General features: G+C 40.7%; 1 protein-coding gene across 1 annotated transcript in view; it reads left to right on the top strand.

Moving 5' to 3' along the window:
- Positions 1–26,895, top strand: part of Phlpp1 (PH domain and leucine rich repeat protein phosphatase 1) — a 217,321-nt gene that overhangs the window by 171,299 nt on the left and 19,127 nt on the right. Inside the window, exons 12-15 of the mRNA XM_055603063.1 lie at positions 6,901–7,101; positions 10,927–11,089; positions 20,955–21,085; positions 25,941–26,045. Of these exons, the coding sequence (XP_055459038.1) occupies positions 6,901–7,101; positions 10,927–11,089; positions 20,955–21,085; positions 25,941–26,045 (600 nt within the window). The remainder of the gene's footprint in view (positions 1–6,900; positions 7,102–10,926; positions 11,090–20,954; positions 21,086–25,940; positions 26,046–26,895) is intronic.

Here is a 26,895-nt window from a genome sequence, read left to right as displayed (position 1 = left end):
TTAATGGGAAGCCATAGGGTTCTTCATCACTCTGTGTACACACACCGTAATTCTAAAAGCCACTTCTTAATAGGAACCCCTGGGGTGTTTTCTGCTAGGGCTGGCAATGGGACTAGGAAGCCTTCTATTTCCATTGCTATCCAATATTATATAGGATATATTAGCCATGAAATTATGCAAAAATTAAGTGCAGGCATGAGAATTAGCAATAAAGAGCTAAGACTTCTCTTTTTCATAAAACGTAATAGTATACCTGAAAAATCTCGAGTTGGTAATAGTAACTCATTCTTAAACATTTCAGTTGGGTACAGTAACAGGATATAAAATTCATATCAGGGGGCTTCATATGTACAAGCAATAGCCAGTGAGACTATATTGATTGCAGAGCCCCATTTAAATGACATCAAGAGAGATTGGATGCTTAGGAATAAACTTAAGAAATGTTCAAAGGTTATATGAAGAAAATATCAAAACACCCTGAAAAACACCGATGTAAAGCAGGATCGATTCTAGCACTAGAGCTGACCAAACACAAGATGAACTCAAAAGTATGTCAGAAAACATGCTGTCTCTGAGATGGTTTCAGTCATAAATGAGAGTAATGAACTATTCTCCATTGAATAAAATAAATGCCTGCAAGTCTTTATTTGCCCAAAGTTAAAAGAAATGAGTAAATAAATAGGAATTTTCAGTTTAATTTCAAATTGCTAACTATAAGTAAAGAGAGGGTTAACATTATTGAACAAAATCGTTGAAAGCAAAAGATAATAAATGAGTCAACAAGAGGGCTCGTCTGGTAAAGGCACTTTGCCACTAAGGATGATGGCCTGAGCTGGTGCCTGGGTCCCACATGGTAAAAGGAGAGAGTCAATGCCTGCCAGTTGTTGTCTGACTTTACATACATAGGAGAAGATGAACAGAAAACACCAATGCATATTAAAAATGGATAAATAAATTTAAAGTGAAAATATCATAAGGGAATATTAACGGTCTTAACTGATCTCCCTACAAATTTATTAGCTACAAGGCGGGAATGGGAGGTGGAAGTTTAAGTGGTTATAATTGGTAAGACCAAGTAATCTGAGTTAATGCTGACAGTAGTGTGACATTGGCTTTATGTTTTTCCTAATATGCTGCACTGAAAATGGTACAACGTTTGGTCTCTCTTCAGGCAGAGAGCAATAAAGCAAGAGAGAGCTACGTGGGTGGTGTGAGCTTTGAAACTCTAAAGTCTACACTTAGTGACACCTCCCCCAACAACACTACATGTCCACATCCTTCCCAAACAGTCCCATGCACTGAGGACCAAATATTCAAATATCTGAGCCTGTGAAGGCCACCACAATTTTATGTGGCCTTATTCTATTGTTAATAAACCACGGAACAGCCCATATGGAGTAACATTCTATAAAATAATGATCTAGAACTCTTCAAAGGTATTAAAGTCATCTAAGACATAGACTAGTGAAAGGAAAATAGGAATACAGTATAGGCGAACACATGCTGGGCCTTGTGAAGAACAAGTCAGATTTGGTCTGAAGGTTATCTGCAGTACTGGATCAGTGTTAACTACTTAAGCCATTAAAATTAATTTTTGAGTGTAGCAGCTTGTTAAATATGTATTGTTTTTCTGTGGGTTTATTTAAAGTTATATTGTCCAAGTCCTTAGGACTTCCAGATAACATTGATGTGGATTTGTAAGGTTGAGTGTCCTTCACCCTCATTCCTTACTCTTCCGTAGTAGAGTAACAACAAATAATTAACAACAAATAATTGTGATCATGTTTTTGAAATGCTTAGTGGGATATAACATGAGCATAGTGAATTGTAACTAACTCTTACGAATTAGAGCTGCCAGGCCTAGTATCTATCGTCTCAGCATTCAAAAGGCTGATGCAGGATAATATTTAGTTTGAAGTGAAACTGGGCTATCCAGTGAAACCCTGTCTCAGAAAGTCCACAATGGCATAAATCACTGTATATCACAGAATAAGGCTAAGTGCTGTTGGATGAACTTTGAGTTACACATCTGTATTACATGTGTGTAGGCTGGCCATGTAAAACATGTGTTCTAAGTTAACCATCATAAAGTGTTGCAAAGGCCCTGAGAATATTTGCTTTATCAAAGATAAACAATAACAAGAAATGTAGTTTGTATTCTATAACACCTTAAAACATGGGCCACAGAAATAGCATTCTGCCTAAAAGTAGAATATTTTGTATTCTTGGCCATTAGATTAAAATAGAGAACAAGACCTCCAACCTACCCCTAATTTAGTCCAAATACGCATGGTATCTGACATCCTGCCACAGGCTAAGTCTGTTGTGGCACCAAACCCTGCACTCCTCTGTAGAGATAGGATGTCTGTAAATTTTTAGGATAAATGAGAACTTCTGGAAATCAAATAAAACAAGACAACCGAGAGGCAGCAGATAGTGAGCCACGGCAGAACGGCAGCTTCAGAGGCAGAAAGTGTCTTTCAGTCTTGCTGTGGCTTCCCAGGTGCTCTTGGGCAGGAACCATATCTGTGCATTTAGCTTTCTGCTAAGAAGAGGTGTTGAGCTGAGAACTATTTATTGATTATAGGGATTGAGTTTGATGTGTTGTGAACACAGTCTCTTCACATTGCTCCAGCAGATCCTGCTAGACCCCGGCAGCTTTGGAGAAAGGGGCCTGTGAAAATGTTCCTTGCGGAAGGTTTTATTTAGTACTGTTTCTAACGTCTGGATTCTGTAGAGATGTGTTAGGAACAATGGTCTGTTGAGACTGAGGAACCCTGTCTGTGCTACTATCACTCTACGACCACCGCCAAGCGATCCACCTTTCCCGGCTTTGGTTTCTGTTTGCGTGAAACATGTGAGATCTTTAGGATAAGGAGAACATCCAGGGAGATGGAAAATAGAGGTATATTCTGCTTTCTATAAAACAGCTTATAAATGAAAACACAGATAGCGTTTTATTGCCATTTCTTTAATTAGACAATTATGTCGTGAGGAGCTATATGGCTGAAAGGTTTCTTAGCACATTAAACAGTCTTTTATGCTGATATTATAGAAATTGGTAAGGGGAAGTTTACGAATAGTTAACACCATCATGTCTTGAGGAATGTAGCCTACACTTCAGGTTAAAGACAGGGAGGGGTTAATGCAGCTTGTCTTTTAGGCAGCTGCTCTACACTGGACAGTTTCGCTCATTAAATTAGTTAGTTGTTCCTTCTGGAGGAAGAATGGCATCTAGACCATTAAATTTATTCAATTTGGCTCCTGGTATAATATTCAAATTGAAGAAAGACTATTTTAGGAAAATGGCTATTGCATTTAATTTTCCTGAAATCTCGATAAAATAAAATTTGTGTTTAATGTTTAGCATTACCAGAATTGTGCTTTATGTGGGTCAAAACCATCCTTTGGCACTAACGCCCATAATTCTAACTATCTTAGCTTCATTTCTTAGAGGAGTGTGGTATGAGGTTTTTCTGACTCTTAATTTTCTGTGGAGAGTAGAAAGTACCATAAAAGCTGGCAATTTCAAGCCGCCAATGAGAAGTCCTTCAAAAATAATTTTCTTCCTCTTGTTCAGATGCAAGGGCTTTTAAAATCTTTTTTGCAGCTTTATGGATAGGCAGTGATGTGTCAGTGTTTTTAAAACAACATTTTCCCTTTTCTGACCTAAAAATATGCAAATATTCATGAATTCATTCTCTCTTCAGTCTTTTATGTGTCTTTAACTGCACATTTTGTAGAGAATTGTATTTTAATAGTTGTTAGATGGTTTCCCAATTGACACTGCTCCATGATATTTTAAGGGCAATAAAAATGCAATCCTTACATTTTAATTTATTCTAATTTTGTACTGAGGAAGTTTGTAACTGGAATATTTAAGTCAGCTTGTAGAAATGGAGCCTAAAAAATAAAGAATTCTAGCAAAAACTGTTTTTTTTTTTTCAAGTTAAGACCAGTTTGAAAACTGAGTGATGACCTTTTATTTTCTAGTCTGTAACACACAGCTATAATTTCCTGTGATTATTTATGGTTTCTACAGCCCATTTCAACTCTTACCTTACCCCCTTTTCTTCTTTAAATGTCAAAAGAATACATGTTCTTTTGATGGAAATATTCTATTTGGGAGAAGTTGCTTTCCTCAGATGAGTAGTGGAGTGGGGTGTGTATAGGTGTGGGGTGTGTGCAGAATTGGAGTGTTACATTAGTGTCTGAGCGCTGAGAGGAACAGTACCAGGAAGGGCTCCTGCTACAAAGCCTTTAAAATATTCCAAGAGAAAAATAACTATATCCAGCATTCTATATTCCAATTTTTAAAATTTTTTCCCTCAACATATGCTAAGGAATCAATATTGAATGTTTAAACCAAGATGAATTTTAAAATATTTGACTAGTTCTTTGATAATTTGATACAATGTGATCGATGTGCTCAACTTTTACCAGATCAACTGTTACTTACTTACCCATCCACCTTTGTGTTCTCATTCTCATACTCTTCCTTCCTCCCTTTAATCTAAGGAGTCTAATTTGTGTTTCCCAAATAGTCTTGAAGGGGGCTGTCCTGGAGCGTGGGGACTCATGGTTAAAGAAAACTGTTCATCTCCTAACAACTGTCAGATACCAGCATCCCCTCAGCTAGTGGTGGGACCTTATGCCCACCTGTCCCCTTTATGCTTGGATTGGTGTTTTGTTTTTTTCTGGCTTGAGTTTGCAATGGCCTTGTGGCTGCTATCATTGCTGTTGTGAGAACTTTTGTTCACCTACCCTGTTTCAGCTGGAAAACACTGTTTTTTTTTTTTTCCTTTTTTTTTTTAATTAATTACACTTTATTCACTTTGTATCCCCCCATAAGCCCCTTCCTCCTCCCCTCTTGATCCCACCCTCCCACCCCCTTTTTCATGCATGCCCCTCCCCAAGTCCACTGATAGGGGAGGTCCTCCTCTCCTTCCTTCTGATCTTAGTCTATCAGATCTCATCAGGAGTGGCTGCATTGTCATCTTCTGTGGCCTGGTAAGGCTACTCGCCCCTCAGGGGGAGGTGATCAAAGAGCAGGCCAATCAGATTATGTCAGAGGCAGTCCCTCTTCCCATTACTATGTAACCCACTAGGCCACTAAACTGCCATGGGCTACATCTGTGTAGGGGTTCTAGGTTATCTCCATGCCTGGTACTTGGTTGGAGTATGAGTCTCAGGAAAAACCCCTGTGCTCAGATTTTTTGGTTCTGTTGCTCTCCTTGTGAAGTTCCTGTCCTCTCCAGATCTTACTATTTCCCACTTCTTTCGTAAGATTCCATGCACTCTGCCCAACAGTTGGCCATAAGTCTCAGCATCTGCTTTGATAGTCTGCAGGGCAGAGCCTTTCAGAGGCCCTCTGTAGTGGGTTTCTAGCTTGTTTCCTGTTTTCTTCTTCTTCTGATGTCCATCCTCTTTGCCTTTCAGGATGGGGATTGAGCGTTTTAGTCAGGGTCCTCTCTCTTGATTAGTTTCATTAGATGTATAGATTTTAGTGGGTTTATCCTGTATTACATGTCTATATGAGTGAGTATATACTGTTACAGACACCCACCACCTCCGACTCTTAGTCTTTCTGTCTCCTTATTCATTATGCTCCCTGCGCTTGGAGGATTGGGTGTGATTTGATGTCCTCTGTAGGGCTGGGTCTTTAGCAGTCGCTTTTCTCTGCCTGTTGACTAGTTGTTAAACCAGAATGTTTTTGCACCATGAGAAAGGTGTATGTGCAGGTCTCTGTGGTGGGCAGGCGGAGTTGTCCACACACTTGGGCTGGTGACTCTGTGTGCTGGGAACTTCATGCCTTGCTGCTGCACATGCACACCTGGTATCTGAGTCTAGAACTGTGACATGCTCTGCTCACCTTGTCATTGCTGCCCCTTGGATAATATGGAACCTTATTGAGGCAAGGATTCTCTCACTGTCCTTACTCTGCATTGATCTTGAACCTGTGTTTCACAGTAAGTAGAAGGAAATGATTTGAGTTATCATAGGTATAAACCTGTTGTTTGTATTTTACCATTGTTCACACCATCATGGTAACCATGGCAGTGTATATTATCTTGCCTGCTTGTTTGAGTATAAATCTTCCTGAAGTATAGTGTAAGTATGGGAAAGTACATAGGGAAATCCTAAGGGTAGGACCTGGTGACCTTGCAAGTAAACACACTTGTATAACCACACTCAGTCCAAGGAGATAGAAACATCAAACAACTTCTCCTTCTCCTATTGACTTCCTACCCACCCATGTACTGTAGCCACCTTGACAACTATTACCACACAGTGGTTTGGTCTGTCTTTGGCTTCGGTAGTGATGAAACCAAGCCAGCTGTGTCTGGCTGCTCTCACCACTGTTTTTGTGAGATTCAGCCATTGATTCAATGTTTGTAATTCTTCATTCCTGTTGCTAGCAGTAGTTCATTATTTTGCTACAGAGTAGATTCCTTCATATTGCTGTGAATATTTGACGGTAAAACATGTGCAGACATCATAATGAAAAGGAACACATCACCTCAGTTTTGTTGTGATCTAACCGAATTGTTTTGAGTGTAAGTACTTCCTTATTTTAAAAAGAAGTGATTACTGCTTTCTTCCTTAAGTCAGATTATTAACCTTGCCTCTTCCATTCTCTACCAGCTAGAAAAAGAAGCATTTTGTGTGATCTTTGAATTTCAGTAAAAGGTGATTTTTTTTTTCCTGTGTTTAATTCCAGATTGCTGTTATGTTCACCATAGATTGTAGGCTGGGGATCCATATGCCTCCTGAATTGAATTCCCTGAAGCCAATTCCTGTTTCTAAACCTAGCTCCTACCTTTGCTGCTCGTGTAGCTTATGGATTTGCTGAGGGAGCTCCAGCTTATTAATGGAGTTCCCTGCATTTTGTCCCTGCAGGCTGAGGTTCCTGAATGCATCTGCAAACCAACTGGAAACCCTGCCTCCAGCCACACTGTCTGAGGAAACGAGCAGCATATTACAGGAGTTGTACTTGACAAACAACAGCCTCACGGATAAGTGTGTGCCCTTGTTAACAGGGCACCCACGGCTGAAGATCCTGCACATGGCCTACAACCGGCTTCAGAGCTTCCCAGCAAGGTAACAGAAGATTGTGATGTGATGTTTTTACATCTATGCTCACAGAAGGGGAGATGTTACAGCGGAAGCTCCAGCCCAAAGTGATGTCAAGTCTGTTTGTTCTTTCTCCCTCATTTATAGTTCTCTTTTTTGAAAGCTGAAATCCACAAGTATTGCCTTAGAACAACTTTTTGTCTTTTGGGTTTTGGAGATAAGGTTTTTTTATTGCCTGTCCTAGAACTAGCTCTGTAGACCAGGCTGGCCTCTAACTCACAGAGATCCACTTGCCTTTGTTTCTTGAGTGATGGGATTAAAGGTATATATCACCACCATGCAGAAATTTTCACTTTTTAAACAGGCTTTTGTTCTTAAAAATACTTTCACACACAGAGGGAGAAAGAAAGAGAGACAGACAGAGAGACGAGATAGAGCTTTCTAGAAATATGACTCAGTAGTTGGAGTGATTGCTTCTCTTTCAAAAGACCCAAGTTTTGTTCTTAACACCCCAAATCTTGATCAAGCAACTATACCACCAATTCTAGGAGACCTGACACCCTCTTCTGGACTTGCTAAATACCTACATGCATGTACACACACAGACACATACATATAAACAAGCAATAAATTTTAAAAATATATGTTACGGGATTTGGTTCATATTTAGCACTTAATGCAGACTCCCCCGTCGAGGAGGTTGGTAACAACAACTTTTGAGACCATTTGAACCTATTGATTTTTATGTGGTATTTAGTAAAACTGCATGGATAGTTTTTTTTATTTATTTTATGGTATTTTTTGAGCACTTAGTGAATATTACCTACAGTTAAATCATTTGTTCACCATTTGTGTATGTGAAAGAACTAGTTAACATGTAAACCAGGAACCCATTTTTATTCATACCTGGCTTGGGATGACCCACTGGGTCCATTGCTCACACCACAAACATGAGGACCCCACTTCCAATCCCTGGAGTTCACATAAAAGCAGGCATGCTAACATATGACTGTAACCCCAGCTCTGGGAAGGCAGGCAGGCAGATGCTGCTCACTGGTTGGCCAGCTTTGCCAATCGGTGGGCTCCATGTTCAAGTGAGAAGCCCCACGAACTTTTTGCTTCTGTCATAGTAGACCACTAAACAAATGACTATCTTGAAAGTCAGAGCGGGGAGGAGTAGAAGAAGACATTCAGTGGCCTCCAGGCGCTACCACCCACATGTATACCACACACACGCATACATACACACATACAAGGAAACTTAGATGGTGTAGCACAGGGTCAGAAAGCTGACATAGCATGCAGAAGGCATGCTACACTTATACAAATTATGTTCTGCCACATGGCTCCTCACCTCTCCTTAGCACCTCAAAAAGGAAGAGGAAGGAAAGGAAAGAAAAGACCAAAATATAGTGGGGACTTGTACCAACATAGAAACTGCTTGACATTGTAAAGGACTGCTCTAGGATAGTCGGATTGCTTAGTCTCGGAGCAGTAGCATTCTTTCTGCCTTTGCAAAGCCCCATACACTGAGCTTGCCAAGAGGATTTACTCTACTTCCATTTCACTGACATTTATCTTACAAGTTAGGACTTGGAACACACACCTAGACATCAAAGGAGCAAACTACCCTCGTGGTATTCTGCTGGTCATTGCAGCTCAGCCTAGGCACCAAATCAAAATAATATTCTTTGTGCTGCCAGGGCTTCCTCCCAGTCTGTTGAAGAAAGAGGGGGATGTGTTGACTTCAGACGTGGCTTTGGTTTTCCATTCCCATCTCCCCATCATTTGATGTTGATGGTTAAACTGCTGCTTCTATGCATTTGTACTTTACAGTGGAATGCAAAGATAATGTTTGAGGAATGGGCACAGTCACTCTCATGTTTTTTAATTGACTAAAAAGTCTCTTTGGATGGTATCTGTTATCAACATTGAACACCAGTTATCACCAGACTGTCCGGACCCACCAGCCACCCAAGTAATGACATGGATATTACATATTATTAATATGAAAGCTTGACCTTAACTTAGGCTTGTTCCCAACTAACTCGTATAACATAAATTAACCTGTTTGTACTAATTACGTTCTGTCATGTGGCTTGTTACCTCTCCTCAGTACCAGCACCTCCATGTCTGGCTGATGACTCCAGGCACCTGATTCTTTCCCAGCATTTCTATCTTTTCCAGAAGCCTATCCTCTTCCGCTTTTCTATGAGCCATTCAGCTCTTTATTAAACCAGTCTGAAGGTGATGGAGAAGATGTTCACTAACAATTCCAAAGTTCCCAGCTCTGGGCTGGCACAGAAATCAACATTTGAATAATAGAAGACAACCTTTGCACAGTGCACAAGAGATTATCCCAGCCACCTGTGTGTGAAAAGTGATCGTTGGCTCTGAGGCAATGCCTCCAGTTACCCATGCCAAGTGTTAGTCACCAAGATGAAGTTTATAAAAGACTTTTATGTACTTGGAAAAAAAAATCTTGCTATGATTTCTCTCTCATAGGGTCATGAGATGTAGCATCTCCCATACTCAAAACTGTCTGTCTCCCTCCAAATAGCCCACTAACCAGATGGTTGTGAGCATGCTCTAGTGGTCAAACATTGCTAAGCTGCCTTCCTTCTGTGTTGAGTAGTGAAAACTCTTTCTTACTGGGGCCTAATTTCCCTATCTTCCTTTATTTTTCATGCCTCATTACCCATTGATTTCTTCATATCTCTTTTAATATGTGAGGACAACATATTAAAATACATATGATTTCCAAGTGTCATTAAATTAACTACCTCATGCTTCTATATTGTTATTTGTAGTATAACCACATAGCCTGGTGGATGTGTTTTATGATATGAAAAGACATGATGTCATAAGAAAACTTACTGTTATATCTGAGGCATTTGTTTATATCAAGACAAGAAAGAGATAATCTCTAACATTTGAGAGGTGACACTGCAATAGTGTTTGTTGGTTCATTTTTTAAATGTGTTGGAACAGGGAGAAGCGTGAGTAGAAATAATGCCAGGGACCGTAAGCTCATGAGGGTTCCCACAGTCCTTGACCACTCATTAGCAGGGTGGGAAATGGATCTGAGGAGTGAATGCTGTCTTGGTGAAAAACTTATGTCCTCCAGATTGACAGAACAGGCATGCAACTCTGGTTCTTAAAGTCTTCCCTAGTTACATACTTTAGTGATTAAAATTACACATTTGGAAAAAATATTCTTAAATAAAATGCTAAATTACATTAAAATGTCACTAAAGTAAGTTTGAGATGATCCATCCACATAGATGATGAATAAGACATGAAAGGAGTTCCTTTTGGAACTATGTTGAATGAAGGCTCTTCTAGAATGAGAAGAGATGAATTACATGTCTTTCAACCTACCCTGGTCCTCACCACCACTTTGTAATCAGCTGTGGTTTGGGTGCTGGATCCGAGGACAAAAGCTCACCTAATAAGAGCTGTTGTGTTGTCCTCTGCATCCTCTTGAGTATTCATCCCAACACAAAGAGTTATGCTCTCAGCCTAAGCTCAAAGCAGGCACTGTGATTAATGTTGGCTGTTGACGCGTTTAAGTAGGATTCCCACTGGAGTTCAGATTAAGCTGCATAGTACAAGAAATTCTGAGAGGAAAAGAACCTCCGCTTTCTTTTTTGTCATCAGCTTAAAAGTTGCGCTTAAGTGTGTGTTCAGTAAGAGGAAAGGAAATGATTAAACATTTCACTTCTCAAAAGCAACGGTGAAAAATGTCTATAAAAATGACTACTATACGTGATCCTTTAAAGTCATAAGTTCCACTTTTTTCTCATTGCATCTGTATAGTTAATTGTTGATTCTCCCATCCATTTCTTTTAGTAAAATGGCAAAACTAGAGGAACTTGAAGAAATTGATATCAGTGGGAATAAACTGAAAGCCATCCCAACAACAATCATGAATTGCAGGCGCATGCATACAGTGATTGCTCACTCCAATTGCATCGAAGTGTTTCCTGAAGTGATGCAGCTCCCAGAAGTCAAGGTTTGTGGCTTCTCAGACACTGTGGGGGCTGTGCTGTGGTGGCATTCACTCAGGCTGACATGCTAGCAGGAGACTCCACATAACCTTGTCCCTGTTTAGTTTTTGTGCCTGGCTTAATGTCATGTAAGTCTTAGGTGCAGAGAATTTCCTTCTGGTGTGGGCTTTCTTATTTGTTTGCTTTCTTTTTAAATATCCTGTTTAAAATACAAATCGATACAGTGTGAAGCCATAAGTTTCAGTATTTACATCGTAATTTGTGTTAGCTGCTGCCGTAAAAGACCCTGACAAGAGTAGCTCACGGGAGAAAGGAGTGACTTGAGCTCTCAGTCAGGGCAGCAGAGCTTGGAGTACCAGCTAGCCACATTGCACTCCCAGTCAGAGAGAGGGGGATGAGTGCATGCTTGGGCATAGTGTAGTCTCTAGTATGCTGTGCAGGGGCCCCCACCAGAGGGTGGGGCCTGCCCACAAGTCAGGTGGGCCTTTCCACATCAGTTCTCTTAATCAAGGTAACCCTCACTGGTAATTCTAGATTCTGTCAAGTTGGCAATTAACACTGACTATCATGACTTAGCACCCATAGAGTGAGAAGTGGAGGAAATAGGAATAGACATTTACTTCTCAGATTTTTACTATTGCCTACAAAATATGGTCTTTTATGATTTATTTTCCTGTTTTAATTAATTTATTATTGATTACAGTTTATTTACTTTTTATCTCAGCTATAGACCCCTCCCTTCCAAATTTCACCCTCCCTCCCTCATATCCTCCCATGCCCCTCCCCAAGTCCACTGGTAGAGAAGGTTCTCCTCCCCTTCCCTCTGACCCTAACATAACAGATCTCATCAGGACTGGCTGCATTGTCTTCCTCTGTGGCCTGGTAAGACTGTTTCCCCATCAGGGGGAGGTGAACAAAGAGCCAGCCCCTGTTTCCCATACTATGTAACCCACTTGGAGACTGAGCTACCATGGGCTATATCTGTGCAGGGGTTCTAGGTTATCTCCATGCCAAAATACAGTCTTACTGAGTGAAAGCTAATCCTATCTTAGCTTTTTTTCCTTAAATTTCTGGATTCTAAAATCAGTACTTACTATTTCTATTGAGTTCCTTTTTTTCTGCTATTTTCTATATAGCACACTTTGTTACCCCCCCCTTTAAAGTTTCATTTATTTTTAGTGTGTGTGTGTGTGTGTGTGTATGTGTGTGTGTGTGTGTGTGTGTTGCTTCTTAAAAAGAAAGTGTATTCTTCTATGTGTACATGGTACCTGTGAAGGCCAGAAGAGGGCACTGGATCCCCTTGAAGTGGAAATTGTGAGCTGCCATCTGGATGCTGAGCACCAGATGCTGGTCCTCTGCAAGAGCAGTCAGTGTCCTCAGCTGCTGAGTCATTTCTGCAGCCCTGAAACTCTCTTTTGCTTGTTTTTGGTCCTGCTTTTAAATTAGTTTCCTTTAATTCCATTTTTGTATGCTGTATCATTTCCCATATTAATTTTTTTAGGAGGCAGGTGGCTGGAGTTTGAGTAAAAGCAAGTATTTTTTTTTTTTATGTGCCCAAATTGCTGTTGAAAAAAAAGTTTTGTTTTATAAGTCTAAATGGTATATACACATTTCAACTTTCTAAAAATAAATTCCTGGTTTCAAATGATTAATAAACCTATGGAAGTGTTCACTGCAAAACAAAGCCTATAGCCTCTTTTAAAATTGTTTTATTGTTATTATTATGTATGTGTGATACATACATATACAATAAATGTATTGGCCTGTGTATACCATGGCGTGCTGGAGATCAGAAGACAACATGTGTGGAGTTGGTCTCTTGTTCTGCCTTCACATGGGTCCTAGAGACAAAATCAGGTCACCAAGCTTGCAGGGAAAGTAATTTCACTGAATAAGACACCTCTTCAGTTCATAGACTATAGAGTCTATTTTTAGTACAGAAAGAATAGTTTTATTATTGAGCCTAATGCTCTACATTTTATTCACATTGTTCCTTAAAAATAAAGTACAGTGGTAGTTGCAGTGTGTCTCATAAAGGTGTTATATTCATTGCAGCTATAAAACATAACAGAATAATTTTAAAGGGTAAGATAATGATTTATTTAGCTAGTTTTCACCAAGTGCCCTTAAGTATCACACTGCAAAGGAAAATGTCTAGTCACAGCTTCCTTCATAGCATTAGTTGTTTGGGTTTTTTTCCTTGTTTGTTTGTTTTTTAAGACATGACCCTGCACAGATGTAGCCCATGGAAACTCAGTCTCCAAGTCGGTTCCCTAGTAAGGGGAACAGGAGCTGTCTCTGACATGAACTCAGTGGCTGGCTTTTTGATCACCTCCACCTGAGGGGGGAGCAGCCTTGCTAGGCCACAGAGGAAGACAATGCAACCAGTCCTGATGAGACCTGATAGGTGAGGTCCGAAGGAAGGGGAGGAGGACCTTCCCTATCAGTGGATTAAGGAAGGGGCATAGGAAGAGATGAGTGAGGGTGGGTTTGGGAGGGGACAAGGGAGGAAGCTACAGCTGGGGCACAAAGTGAATAAACTATAATAAATTTTTAAAAATTAATAAATAAATTTTATAAAAAGACATGGTTTTAACTCCCTATAACCAACTAGTTTCAGTCAGCTAGTGAGAAAAATGTGTTCCACATCACAGCGTAAGGCTTGGCCTGGCTGGACCTGGGCCTGGCTTCATCCCTAGGCCATTGGTAGTTGGCATGTCCCAGAAACCAAGGTGGCTGTGCCACTGGTATTTGGTTCTCTGTTTTGGGGTCCACTGAACTGCATAGAGGCTACATTACTAATGTAGTATCTCTGCTTTAAAACCCAAATATTCAGTTGAATAATTTTTAAATTAGTAACTTACTGTAATTTTTGTGGAATTTCTTTTAAGCGAGTGAAATAGATGTTCCGTAATGAGATCTTGGTCAGTTTGTCTTATGCTGTGGGATTTCAACACCACGTCAGCAAGTGCTGTTTGTCGGGTTCTTGTGTGTGTTGTACACTCTGTGGACATGCTGTGTAAGCTCATCCCTGAGGAATGGACTCTTAAGTTATTTTAATCAATGCCTCTAAGAAGCTGAAAATAGATAGCAAGGGAGGAGAGTTCAAGCTTGAAGTCAGTTGAGAGTTCAGCCTGACTTAGCTGAACCAAGCAACCTTGCTTGCTGAGAGAGTGTGCTTTGTTGTAAAGATTCCTCTCAGTCTGGGGAGACGGCTGGGTTAAGGTAGAAAGAAGGAAAGGATGCATTCATCAGAAAACCAGAGGATAGAAAGCAGCTAGGTCAGGATGCAGGTGGGTCGAGTAGTTGGGCTCCGATGTTTGAAGTCAGGGTGGCTTCTGTGGTACACACACAGCAGCAGGAACCAGGAACCAGCGTCCAAGGCCTGGAATCAGATACAATAACAGCCATCTAGGAAATGTTCTGACAGCCATGGAGTCTGGTGTCAGTTCTCGTTTGGGCAGAGCGCCATCAAAGGGCTCGGGAAAGAAGCAGCAAGCAGAAGGTGGCCATTAAAGCCACTTTGTTCTGGCCTCCCCAGGAACTGACCAATGGGAAGCTTGGGCTACATTTCATCATGCCTATGAAATTGGGGCACTCTGGCTGGTTATGTTTTCATCTGTTTTTAAACTCTAGTTTGCCCAGATACTTCTGAATTCAAGGCCATGCCTCACCTTACAGTAGATAGGAACGGGGCCAGTGCTTACAGACACTCTTGTGCAAAGGTGCACCGGGAATGGGCTCCAGAAGTAGCCGTGGATGCTCTCCTTTCATGCTCGCATTGCCTGCGGGTGAAGGGCAGTGTGCTCTTGCTCTAAGGACTGTGGAAGACAGCTTGGGACGACTTCACAATTTCTTTCAGGTCTTTTTCAATCAAAAATCTCATGCTCATTTTATGCTTTACCATTTTTAAAAATAACGTTTTCCTTTACCATGAAAATACTGGTTCTTCTCTACGAGCTCTGAGTAAAACCAAAGCACTCAGAAGCATGTGCCAGTCGCCTGTAACATTGCCACAGACCACTCATAGCCAGTATTAAAATATAAAAAGAAAAAAATTAATCTGAAATACAGGATGGGTTTTATTTTTTTGTATTTATTATTATAATTTATATTAATTACAGTTTATTTACTTTGTATCCCAGCTGTAGTCTCCTCCCTCATTCCCTCCCAATCCCACCCTCCCTCCCTCATCTCCTCCCTGCCCCTCTCTAAGTCCACTGATGGAGGAGGACCTCCTCCCCTTCCATCTGATCCTAGCTTATCAGGTCTCTTCAGGACTGGCTGCAATGTCCTCTTCTGTGGCCTAGCAAGGCTGCTCCTCCCTCGGAGGGCGGGGGGAGGTCAAAGAGCCAGCCGTTGAGTTCAGGTCTGAGACAGTCTCTGTTCCCCTAACTAGGGAACCGCTTGGATACTGAGCTGCAGTGGGCTATATCTGGGGCAGGGGTTCTAGGTTATACAGGATGCTTTTTCTTCAATTCAAATTTTGCAGTTTATTTCTTATATTAGGATATACAGTATTTGGGGGAATTGAATACTGTTTGGGAGAGTATAGACTTTTATAAAACAAATATATACACTGTTTGTGATTTTTATCTGTTTAAATATTCATAACTAAATCCAAAATCTATTCAAGAAAAATCAATGAAGTTAGTACATAGCAATTGAAAAGAAAAGCTACCTTCAGATTGGGTTTAAATATTAATTGCATTTGAATAATTATATCCAAGTACAACTTTATATGGAAAAGCAATGCTATACTTTGGCTTCTTACTTACAGTGAAGTGTTTGCTCAGATGGGTTCAATCACTTGGTAGGCCTACTTCTGGTTGTTTACCTTTCTCTTCTTAGGCATCTTTTTTTTCTCCAGCTCTTTTAAAAATGAAATATCTATAATTTAGACCTTGATTCTGCCTCAAACTGACAAACATTCTTGTGGTGATTTCAGAATTTAAGGTTTTTGTAGTCACATATAAGTCAGGAGGTACTACTGGATGACAGAGAAGGGTTGCCTGCCCAACTGACCTAGCCAATTCTTTGTCCTATTGACTGGCTGTTATCACTCCTAAGACCAACTATGCAGCCTTCCAGGGTAGTTTTTTCTCTGCTGTGTTCCTGCATCATGAATCATTTCCTACATGTCTGGGGGAAGTTCAATGGATGAATTTTTTAATTAATTTTTTCATATATTTTGATTATGCCCTCCCCCAACTCCTCCAGCACCTCCCTACCTTCCCTACCTCGCTTTGTTCTTCTTTCTCACTGTCTTTCAAAAATAAAAATAAATAACAAATAAATGTGAAAAAGCAGGAAACATCAGAACAAACAGGCAAAAGACCAGTAAGAAAAAGTACCATAACAAAGCAAAATGAAGCAAAAGTCCACAAAACTACCATTGACTTTGTTCCTTTGAAATCTAACTACCTCTGGGCATGTGGCCTGCCTGGAATGTGGTTAACACATCCAGTGACACCCTATTACAGAAAACTTAGTTTTCCTTTGACATCACTTGCGAACAACTTCATGGTTAGCGGTGGGACTGATGTCCACAACCCCCTGTCAGTACTGGGATCCCATCTGGCTTGAACCTGTACAGGTCTGTGCCTGATACCACACTCTCTGTGAGTTCATATGTGTGTCCATCCTGTTGTGTCTGAAAACAGTTTTCTTGGCGTCATCCATCCACTCTGACTCTTGCAATCTTCCCACCTACTACTCTGTATAGCTCCCTGAGTTCTGAGTGAGGGATTTGATGAAGGCGTCTCCTTACGGACTGAGTCCTCCAAAGTGTCTCACTTCTCTGCCTTTGTCCAGTTGTGGGTCTCTGGTTAATTGCCATCTGCTGCACTCTCTAATGTGGGAAGGGTGAGACAGTGGTCTATGGATGTAGCAGGATATCATTTATTGCTATGTCCCTTAGCAGAATAATGTTTCAGGTTTTTCCGTAGGCTGGTCACCTATGTAGTTTCAGGCTCTTGCCAGCTCTGGCAGTGTGAGGTGTGGGCTCCATCTCATGCAGTAGGCCTTAAGTCCAATCAGAACGTTGCTTGTTACTGTCAGCCACTGTTGCACCAGTATATTTGCAGGCATGTTGCCATGGTAGATCTCAGCGTTTGTAGCTGGACGACACTGGTGATTTCGTTTTTCCTCCAGAAGCGTGTGGAGTACCTCCTGGTACCATGAAACAAGTCATACCTTATAACTGGGCACTAGCTCAGCCTCTCCATGTTTGATAACATAAGTGTTTTCTTCAGCAATACAGACTGACCATCAAATTGTAGAAAGTACTCAGTCTACCAACGTCACTGAGCCAATGGACTCAAAAAAATGTAACAAATTCCTGGCACTGGAAGTTTTACTTGGTGGCATAAGATGTCTAGTTGGGGTGTTGTCTCCCCTATTATTTGGTGACTCCATTTTAGGTTTCTTTCCTATTTGTATATATTTTAGAATGCTTCTACAAATAGTAAATTTCTGTATGGTTTTTCTAATGGCCTTCGGTGTTAGTCGTCCCACAGCATATTCCCTCCTTTCCCCTTCTTTTCATCCCCCTCCTCCACATAATCCTCCTATTCTAGTTTCCTTTTTATCTTTTTATAACACTAAACTCTCTGCCCTACCTTGGGAGATCCCCTCCTCCCCACTGGTCCCTTACTAGGCACATAAGCTCTGTGGTTATTTGGATTGAAACACACATAGCTAAAACTTAAACACTAACATCTACATAGAAGAGAAACCATACAACATTTCCCTTTTTGGATCTGGGTTACTTCCCTCAAGGTGACCTTTTTCTAGTGACATTCATTTACATAATTTTCTTAACAGCTGAGTAATTTTCCATTGTGTAAATGTACCACATTTTCATTATCCATTCATCAGTTAATGGCTATCTAGGTGTTTTCCAATTTCTGGCTACTATGAATAGAGCACCAATGAATATGGATGAGCAAGTGTCTCCCGTAGTAGTATGTAGAGACCTTTGGGTATATGCCCAAGAGTGGTATATCTGGATCTTGAGGTAGATCTATTCCTAGCTTCCGGAGGAACTGCCACACTGATTTCCATAGTGACTGTATAAGTTTGCACTCCCACCAGCAATGAGTAAGTGTTCTTCTTGCCCATATCCATGCCTTCATGAGCTGTCATTTTTTTTTATCTTGGCCATTCTGATATGAATATGTCAAATTATGTCTTTTGGTGAAGGATGTCAAAGTAGTTTTGGTTTGCATTTTCCTGATGGCTAAGGATATCAAACAGGTTTTTGTTTGTTTGTTTGTTTGTTTTGCGAAATAGGGTTTCTCTATGTAGTGTTGGCTGTCCTGGACTTACTTTCTAGACCAGGCTGGCCTCAAACTGACAGAGATCCACCTGCCCCTGCCTCCCTGGGTGCTGGGATTATAGGCATGCACCACCATGCCTGGCTTGTAAAACATTTTTTTAAAGTCTTTCTCAGCATTTGTGTTTCACTTTTTGAAAACCAATTAGTTCTGTACCCCACTTTTTGTAATTGGGTTATTTATTTTCTTGTCCAGGTTTTTGGTTGTTTTATTTTGTTTTGTTGTTGTTGTTGTTGTTTGTGTTTATTTGTTTTTAGACATTAACTACAGTCTATATTTTTCATTAATTAATTTATTTACTTTACATCCCAGTTGGAACTTCCTCTCCCTTCTCTCCTTTTAGTCCCTCCCTCTTCCCTCCTCTCCACTCTCCCTATGCCCTACTTCCTTTCTTCCAGAGAAGGGACAACATCCCATGGATATCAGCCTGCCTCAGCATGTCAAGTAGGACTGGGTACATCTTCTATTGAAGCTAAGCAAAACAGTCCAGTTAGGGGAAGGGCATCCAAAGGCAGGCAACAGAGTCAGAGACAGTCCCTGTTCCTGCTGTTAGAAGTCTTACATGAGGACCAAGCTACATATCTGTTATGTATGTGTTGGGGTCTTAGGCCCGTCCCATGGAAGTTCTCTGGTTGGAGTTTAGTCACTGTGAGCCCCTATGGGCCCAGGTTAGTTGATTTTGTAGGTTGTCTTGGGATGTCCTTGACCTCTCTGACTCTTTCAGTCCTCCTCTCTCTTTTCCATTAGATTTTCTGAGTGCCACCTAATGTTTTCCTGTGGGTCTCTGCATCTGTTTTCATCAGCTGCTGGGTGAAGCCACTCAGATGACTGTTATACTAGCCTCCTGTCTGCAAGTACAGCAGGATATTATTAATAGTGGCCGCTCTCATGGCATGCCAATAATTGTTTGGCTAGGTCAAAGGTTTTGTGTGGGGGTTGATATCCCCCTCCCTCTACTGGAAGTTCTGCCTAGCTACAGGAGGTGGCCCCTTCAGGCTCCGTATCCCTGCTGCTGAGAGTCTCAGCTAGGGTCACCAGCATAGACTCTGGGGAGCATCCCCCATCCCAGAGATGTCCCCCTACTTTCTTCTTCCCAGCTCTCCCATACCTGATCCTTTCACCACTGCTCTCCCACCCACATCCCTCCCTCCATCTACTTCAGATATCTGATTTCTCCCAACGAGTGAGATTCAAGCATTCTTCTTTGGACCCTTCTTTTTTTTACTTAGATTCTTTGTATCTATGAACTGTAGCATGGCTGTCTTGTACTTTATGGCTGATATCCACTTATAAGTGAGTACATACCATGTGTGTCTTTCTGGCTCTGGGTTACCCTACTCAGGATAATATTTTCTATTTCATCATGTCCTTGTTTATTTTTTTAAAATTATTTATTTATTATGTACACAGCGTTCTGCCTGCATATGTGCCTGCATGCCAGAAGAGGACATTAGATCACATTATAGATGGTTGTGAGCCACCATATGGGTGCTGGGAGTTGAACTCAGGACCTCTGAAAGAACAGCCAGTGCTCTTAACCTCTGAGCCATCTCTCCACCCCATGTTTTTGTTTTTGATAGCTGAGTAGTATTCCATTGTGTAAATGTACCACATTTTCTTTATCCATTCTTTGATTGAGGGACACCTGGCTATTTTGAGTTTCTGGCTATTATAGATAAAGCTGCTATGAACATAGTTGAGCAAGTGTCCTTGTTGTGTAGTGGAGCATCTTTTGGTTATATGTCCAGGAGTGGTATAGCTGGGTCTTGAAGTAGATCTATTCCCAATTTTCTGAGAAACCTCCAGATTGATTTCCACAGTGTTGTATAAGTTTGCAGTCCCAGCAGCAATAGAAGAGGGTTCCCCTTTCTCCAAACCCTCTCCAGCATGTGCTGTTACTTGGGAAGTTTTGGTCTTAGCCATTCTGATAGGTGTAAGCTAGAATCTCAAAGTCGTTTTGATTTGCTAAGGCCTAGGTGCTTCTTGGCCATTCAAGATTCTTCTGTTGAGAATTCTCTGTTTATGTCTATACCCATTTCTTAAATTGGGATCTTTTGGTTGGTTGGTGTTTAATTTCTTGAGTTCCTTATATATTTTGAAAAGTAGCCCTTTGTCAGATGTAGAGTTGGTCAAGAACTTTTCCCAGTCTATAGGCTGCCGGGGAGTTGTTTTGTTTTGTTTTTTTAAGTTCTGTGTCTTCCTTGTCTTTTGTTTTGCATTGAGAAGGCCCTTTGGGGTCATGTTAATGTTGACATAACCTTGAAGGTCCAAGCAGGCACAGATATAAGCCATGAGAAAAGACCTAGTCCTTTTTTCCAGTTAATGCTTTATCTTAAATGTGGAGATAAGAATTAAGGGAAAAGATGAATGGTGCAGTCTAAGCAAGTAAAAAGAGTTTATGTAGCCACGTCCTTAAATATATGGTAGAGTGGCAGGCAGCTGCCTTTTTTCTGACCAGTGCTCATCTGCAGAGCACAACCATGGAACCTACAGCCTCTCCAGGTCATCTTTCTTGTTTCCATTGTTCTGTCAGTGTGTGGACCTGAGCTGTAATGAGCTAAGTGAAATCACGTTACCAGAAAACCTGCCACCTAAACTGCAAGAGCTAGACCTTACTGGAAACCCTCGCCTGACCCTGGACCACAAAAGCCTGGAGCTGCTGAAGTAAGTATTTGTGAAGCATTGTGTCGCCCCCCCCCCCCCAGCGTTCACTAGCAGTGGGATTTACGGCTTCATAAACACTTGAAACAGGAAGATTCTTTTGACTTAGTAGCCATCTACACAGAAGAAGAGAACTCAGAAGGAAGGTATCGTCCAAGATGGGAGCATACAGCCCAGTGGCTCCTGCTAACCTGATGGTGATGCTTAAATGCAAATGTCACTAAAAGATTTTGAAGGAGGTAGATGATGTAAAAGAAGGTATTAGATACTTAAAAATAATGATAGGGAATGCAGATGAATTGCAGTTAGGTCATTCTTGATAGAGCTCATGGTGGATGTTGATAAAGTGTGGCCACTTGAGGTTTAATGTAGCATTCGTAGAAAAGATGTCACTGTGGGAGTATTCATCACAGAGCTCCAAATATAGTTAATATAATTAAATAACTTGTGCTTCGCAAATACTTTATACATTAACACCCTAATGTCAAGCTATAGTAGTAACCAAAAGGCTCTTTAGAGTATAGTATTAGACAAAGAAAACTTACAAAGAGATTTGTGCACATATTATCCCATTCTTTCAAATTAAATGTATGCATTGTGCGGGTGAATGTGTGCACATGTAAAACATACCCCAAAGGATCGGTAGCAAGTACTAGGAGTATTCTCCTGTGAGTGCTTTCTGCTTCCTCCTGTGTGCTTGTCGGCTTTTGCCTTTATAAATAGCATTCTTGAACAGCGTAGTCTTTGTTTCTGCCATATGTCTTATAATATGCTGCTGGATTCTTTTGCTGGAAGTCACCCATGATAGGTTATGAAAAACTGACTATATTAGAATTTTGGTGAATGGACCATTAGGAACCTTTTGGGTAGTCCAAATCAAAGCTTAGAAAAGACCAGCTTCCTGGGTAGAACCCACCTGGTCTAATTAAAGCTCACTTGCTGGCTTGTTAAATACTTAATAAATAAAAAATTAATTTGGTATATAACTACAGAATGCTCCCTAAACAAAGAGCACTGGGAAGACCTGATTTTTTTCTTCACTGTTTATGGAGTGTGGCCTAACTCCCTCAGTCCTCAGACATGCCCTTTAAGCTGACAGGAATGGCTGGCATAATCTCTAAGATGTTCAAGAGCTAAGAGAACCTTGAAATATCAACATATATTTTCATCTTCATGAGTATTTATTGATCAATGCCAGGTGTGATAGCTCACACCTGTAAACCAACACTGAGAAGACTGAGGCAGAAGGACTGCCATGAGTTCTCGGTCAGCTGAGGGTATACTGTGATTTACAGGACTGCCTGATCTACAGAGTGAGAGAACCTATTTCCAAGAGATATAAAAGAACTGTATCAAGATTTCTCCATATGGACTAGCTGTATAGAGAAATTGTACCAAATAAATTCCAGGTGGATTAAAGACTTATATATGTAGAATAAAATTATCTGACTCTGTTCATAAGCTAGAAATTATTTTTATGTCAGAAAGGGTTGAGGAACTTGCAGTAAGAGAAATCATTGTGTGTAGTAATGTACATATATATTAGTCTACATATTAGTCTAATAAACACACATGAGAACTACTATAAAACTAAAGTCTTGATATTGTTAGTGGACAGCACTCTTATAAGCCAGTAAAAAAGTTTCCATTTGGGCTGGAGAGAGAGCTCAGTGGTTAAGAGCATATGCTGTTCTTGCAGAGGAGCAGAGGATCTGATGACCTCTTACGGCCTAAGCAGACACCTGCACACACATGTTAACACATGTGCATAAACTAAAATAACCCTTTTTTTTTCCAAAGAAGGAAAAAGTTTTTATTCAAATAGAAAATGAGCCAAGGTTGTTAATATTTAACAAAAGAAGTACAAACAAAAGGTGTTCGTGCTTATTAGCATATCAAGAAAAAAGCAAATATTTGAACATTTCAGATTGGTTCTGTAAGAGAAGCCAGCTTATTTCAGCTTTCTTTAAAAGTGGCTTACCCATCCTGTCAAGACCTTTAGAAACACTCTTACTTAGGTTAGGGGTCTTTGTATTAAATTTTTTTTATTCATTTTCTCTCTTTTTTTTTCTTCTTTATCCCCAACCTATGCCCTTCCCCCCCTAGTTCCTTCTAGATAAACTTCTACCTCCCAGTCCCTGAAACTTTGTGGGGTTTAAATAACCAGTCCACTAATATACTGCTAGGTGTGAGGCCATCCACTGGAATGTGGTCAGCCTACCACACCCTCAAAGAAAACCGACTTTATCCCCCAGAAGTCATCAACTATTCTTAAATCCTCAGTTCAGGCTTTTATTTTAAAAAGTTAGTGTGTATTTTAAGCACAGAGATAATTATCATCTTATTTATAGTTGTGTTTAGAATTAACATAAAATAACTTGAAAATATTTGTGACATAATTAGAAAAATATGCTTAACTGCCATAGGTGGTAGATGCATGATGATAGATAGGTTGAAAGATAGATGGTAGGTAAGTAGATAGACAGACAGACAAATAGGTGGTAGATAGATGATAGGAAAGTATCCCACAGTTAGATTTGCATAAATAAATCTGTTAAAGTCTTTGCATGAGCATATGTTACTGGAGTGACCTACCTCTTGTGGTGAAGGCGGTGTGCTCTCAGAGTTAAAAAATAATTAGTAAGGATGAATCATAATACTGAAAATGTTACCTTCTGGTTAGTCCCAGAGACTGTGTTTTCTTAGTAATTCTGGAAGTTTCCACACATTACTGTGACTGGGGATTATCGGACTTGTGCAGGAGCTAGAGTGAGTGCATAGAGGAAGTCTTCTTTGGCCAGAGCCTCGTGGGCTCAGTCCCATTCCAGATGCCAGGATGTCAGACAGTCCACATAGCCATCTTCTCAAAAGCCTGCTCACTTACATAGTTAAACTAGAGAGCTGATTGCTTCCTTACAAAAGATTGTTGAATGAGTCAGAGACATTCATGTTTTTCCTGTAATGATTAGAAAACTTTTTGGTCTGTAAAGATTACTGGTGTCTTTGGAAGTGGAGCATCAGCTGTCCTTAGAGTCAGGAGGGTAGCACAGGTGTGTGGCAGATGGAGCTAGGAGCAGGACAGCATTTACAGAGCTTACTGCTAGCTCCTGTGGTGAGCACATTCACTTTTTATTGCCTGTCTTGTATTGATAAGATTGAAACTGTTGAAAAGAGGACTTACAGCCCACTATGAAATGAAGAATTAACTTTATATTAAGAGCATCTGTTTTCCAAGTGGGCTAGTAATTGGGGTATACTCTGTGTGTGGAGGTGGGGGTACACACACCTGAAAACCCATAAGCGTATTCTCAGAGGCCAGAGAAGGTGTTGGTGACTGCTCTGCCACTCTGAGACAGGGTCTCTCACCGAACCTGTGGCTAGGCTGACAGCCAGCAAACCCCAGCAATCCTCCTGTCTCTACCTAACCCCCACGCCCCACAACCAGCACAGGGGTTCCAGGTGCTCACAGCCATGTCCAGCTCCTTGTGAGTGTGGGGTCCTCTGGTCCTCCTCCTTAAACAGCAACTCCCATTTACCCAATGAGCCGCCTCTCCAGCCCTTAGAACCTTTTCTTTAGCCAAGTTTAGTAATTTCAGAGAAATTCCAATGACGTATTTCTACAACTAGAGTGAACACTACATAAATTTTAACTGGTTCTTACGTAGAGTATTCTGTTATTTAAAATTCTTGGGGTCCTGACCCAAAAAAAAAAAAAAAGAGTTAGGTTGTCAAGAAATGATACATGTATTTACTTTTTCTTTTGTTTAAGTTATGCAAAGAAAGCCCAATAGTAATAATGCAATAAGTAGGCTCTATTGTGCCCACACTCATTTGCAGGGCTCCTTGCATGGGCCAGCATGTCCTGCCCAGCAGCACTATTGATATCTGATAGGCTGCTTTAAAAACAGTGAGCAGTTCCTCCTTTTTACTGCACGTTTCTGCTTTGGTTCTATTGAACCCTTTAACAGCTGAGGGAGGATCTGAAGCTCACATCTTAGAACATGCAGTGAAAATTAATGAAATTTTGCATGCCTGTTGTAAGTTTTTTTTTTTTTTAGCCTAAATGTAGATGGTAAGGAAAAAACTGGAAGATCTAGGCTGTGCCAAGTCCTCGGTAGTGTTTGTTGGCTATTTGAATGGCTGATACAGACAAGAGTTGGGTTTGAAGATGAATACTACAGGATTCTCTAACCATTGCCCAACTTTTCAAGTGTGGGTGTTCTTGGAGTAAGAATTGTAACTTAACGTGATACTTAATTTTTGTTTCCTTTTAAGTTTAGTTTTATTTAAGTAGGTATGTATTCATGTTCATGTATGTGCAGGTATGCATGGAAGCCAGAGATCAACCTAATTGCTCAAGAGTCATCTACTTTGTTTTTTGAGACAAGGTCTCCTACCAGGATCTCGGGCTGGGGCTCACCGTTAGGCTAGGATGGCTGACCAAGGGTCCTGTCTGCATCCTCAGTGCTGGGATTATACCTTTTTGTGTAGATTCTAGGCGCCAAACTCCAGTTCTCAAGCTGACACAAGTACTTTATCAACTGAGCATCTCCTGTTGTCCTAAGTTGTGCTTACTCATGCCAAGACTGAGAGAAGAGTAGACAGGTAGTGTACAATCTGTCAGTCTCTACTTGCCGCTCTATAGTCACCAAGAAAACTGCTATTTGTGCTGCATCTATGCCCTTGTTCTCTTTACCAATGTAAAGCACCTGAGGAGCAGGCTCCTAATGCTGGTAAGTATTTCATTCACAGTAGACACAGCAGAGGTGGAGAGTGCTTAGCAGTTTCATTTCTCATGTAAGGTGGCAGCTCTCACTCATCCATTCCTAATGATTCCTGCCACCTTTTCTCTCCATAGTAACATCCGCTGCTTCAAGATTGACCAGCCTTCAGCAGGAGATGCATCTGGAGCCCCAGCAGTGTGGAGTCACGGTTCCACTGAAGCATCAGGAGTAAAAAACAAGTACGTTGTGTTTTGGTCCGACTTTGGACCAAAACTGCCTGTTGTCTGCTTCCTTTCTTGGTTAGCAGACCTGGTAACACATCCTTTCCTCCTGTGGAGTTTCTTAGAGCATGTTTCTTCAGAGTGAGTCTCACCCTCAGTGTTTAAACACCAGGCAGGGGACCTGCTTGGCATCACATACTCTCCTTTTGTGAGGGATGTTGCTAGGATACCGTGTAGCTGACACATTATATCTATGTAAGACTCCAGTGTTTGGAAAAGGCTAGGGATTGAAATGTATCTCTGCTCCTTTGAAAAGCCCCTTTATCTTTCTGGGAAGCCTGTTTACCAAGAGAGAAGTAGCTGATTGTCTATGTTCAAGATCACTTTTCGTGGCTCACTGGAATATGCCTACAGTCTAAGTAGATTGGCAGCCTTTGATCTTGATTCCCTCATCTGCTTCTCTTGTCACTAGTAGAAGTTTATTAGAATTTCTTTTTATAACCTGTTTTCACCAGTCAGCCCTCTCTTAGTTACAAATGTGGATTTTCCTAAGAATGCAATCAAGCTGATCACAGACTTGCTTACATTGTATGAGGAGCTATGATGATTAGAAAAGCAAAGAATCCTATAAAGTAGAGTAGTCATTATTTCTTTGGCTAAGATATAAGAACACAAAGTATTGAGAATAGTGAATGAATAGAAAGTGAAAAATGATCCAATAAAAGCTCATTAAATCCTGAGTGTAGTTAGAACTAGTCAGATAAAACAACAGCATTCCCATATGGGCATGTAATCCCCAAATTCAGAAGGTGGAGGCCGGGGAATTGAAAAAAACCAACACAAACAGGGAGAGACACAGAGAGACCCT

The sequence above is a fragment of the Psammomys obesus genome, unplaced genomic scaffold (genome assembly GCF_907164565.1).
Source record: "Psammomys obesus unplaced genomic scaffold, mPsaObe1.curated_primary_1811, whole genome shotgun sequence".
NCBI lineage: Eukaryota > Metazoa > Chordata > Mammalia > Rodentia > Muridae > Psammomys > Psammomys obesus.
Note: the sequence above shows the minus strand (reverse complement) of the source record. Positions and strands in the feature narration are given on the sequence as shown.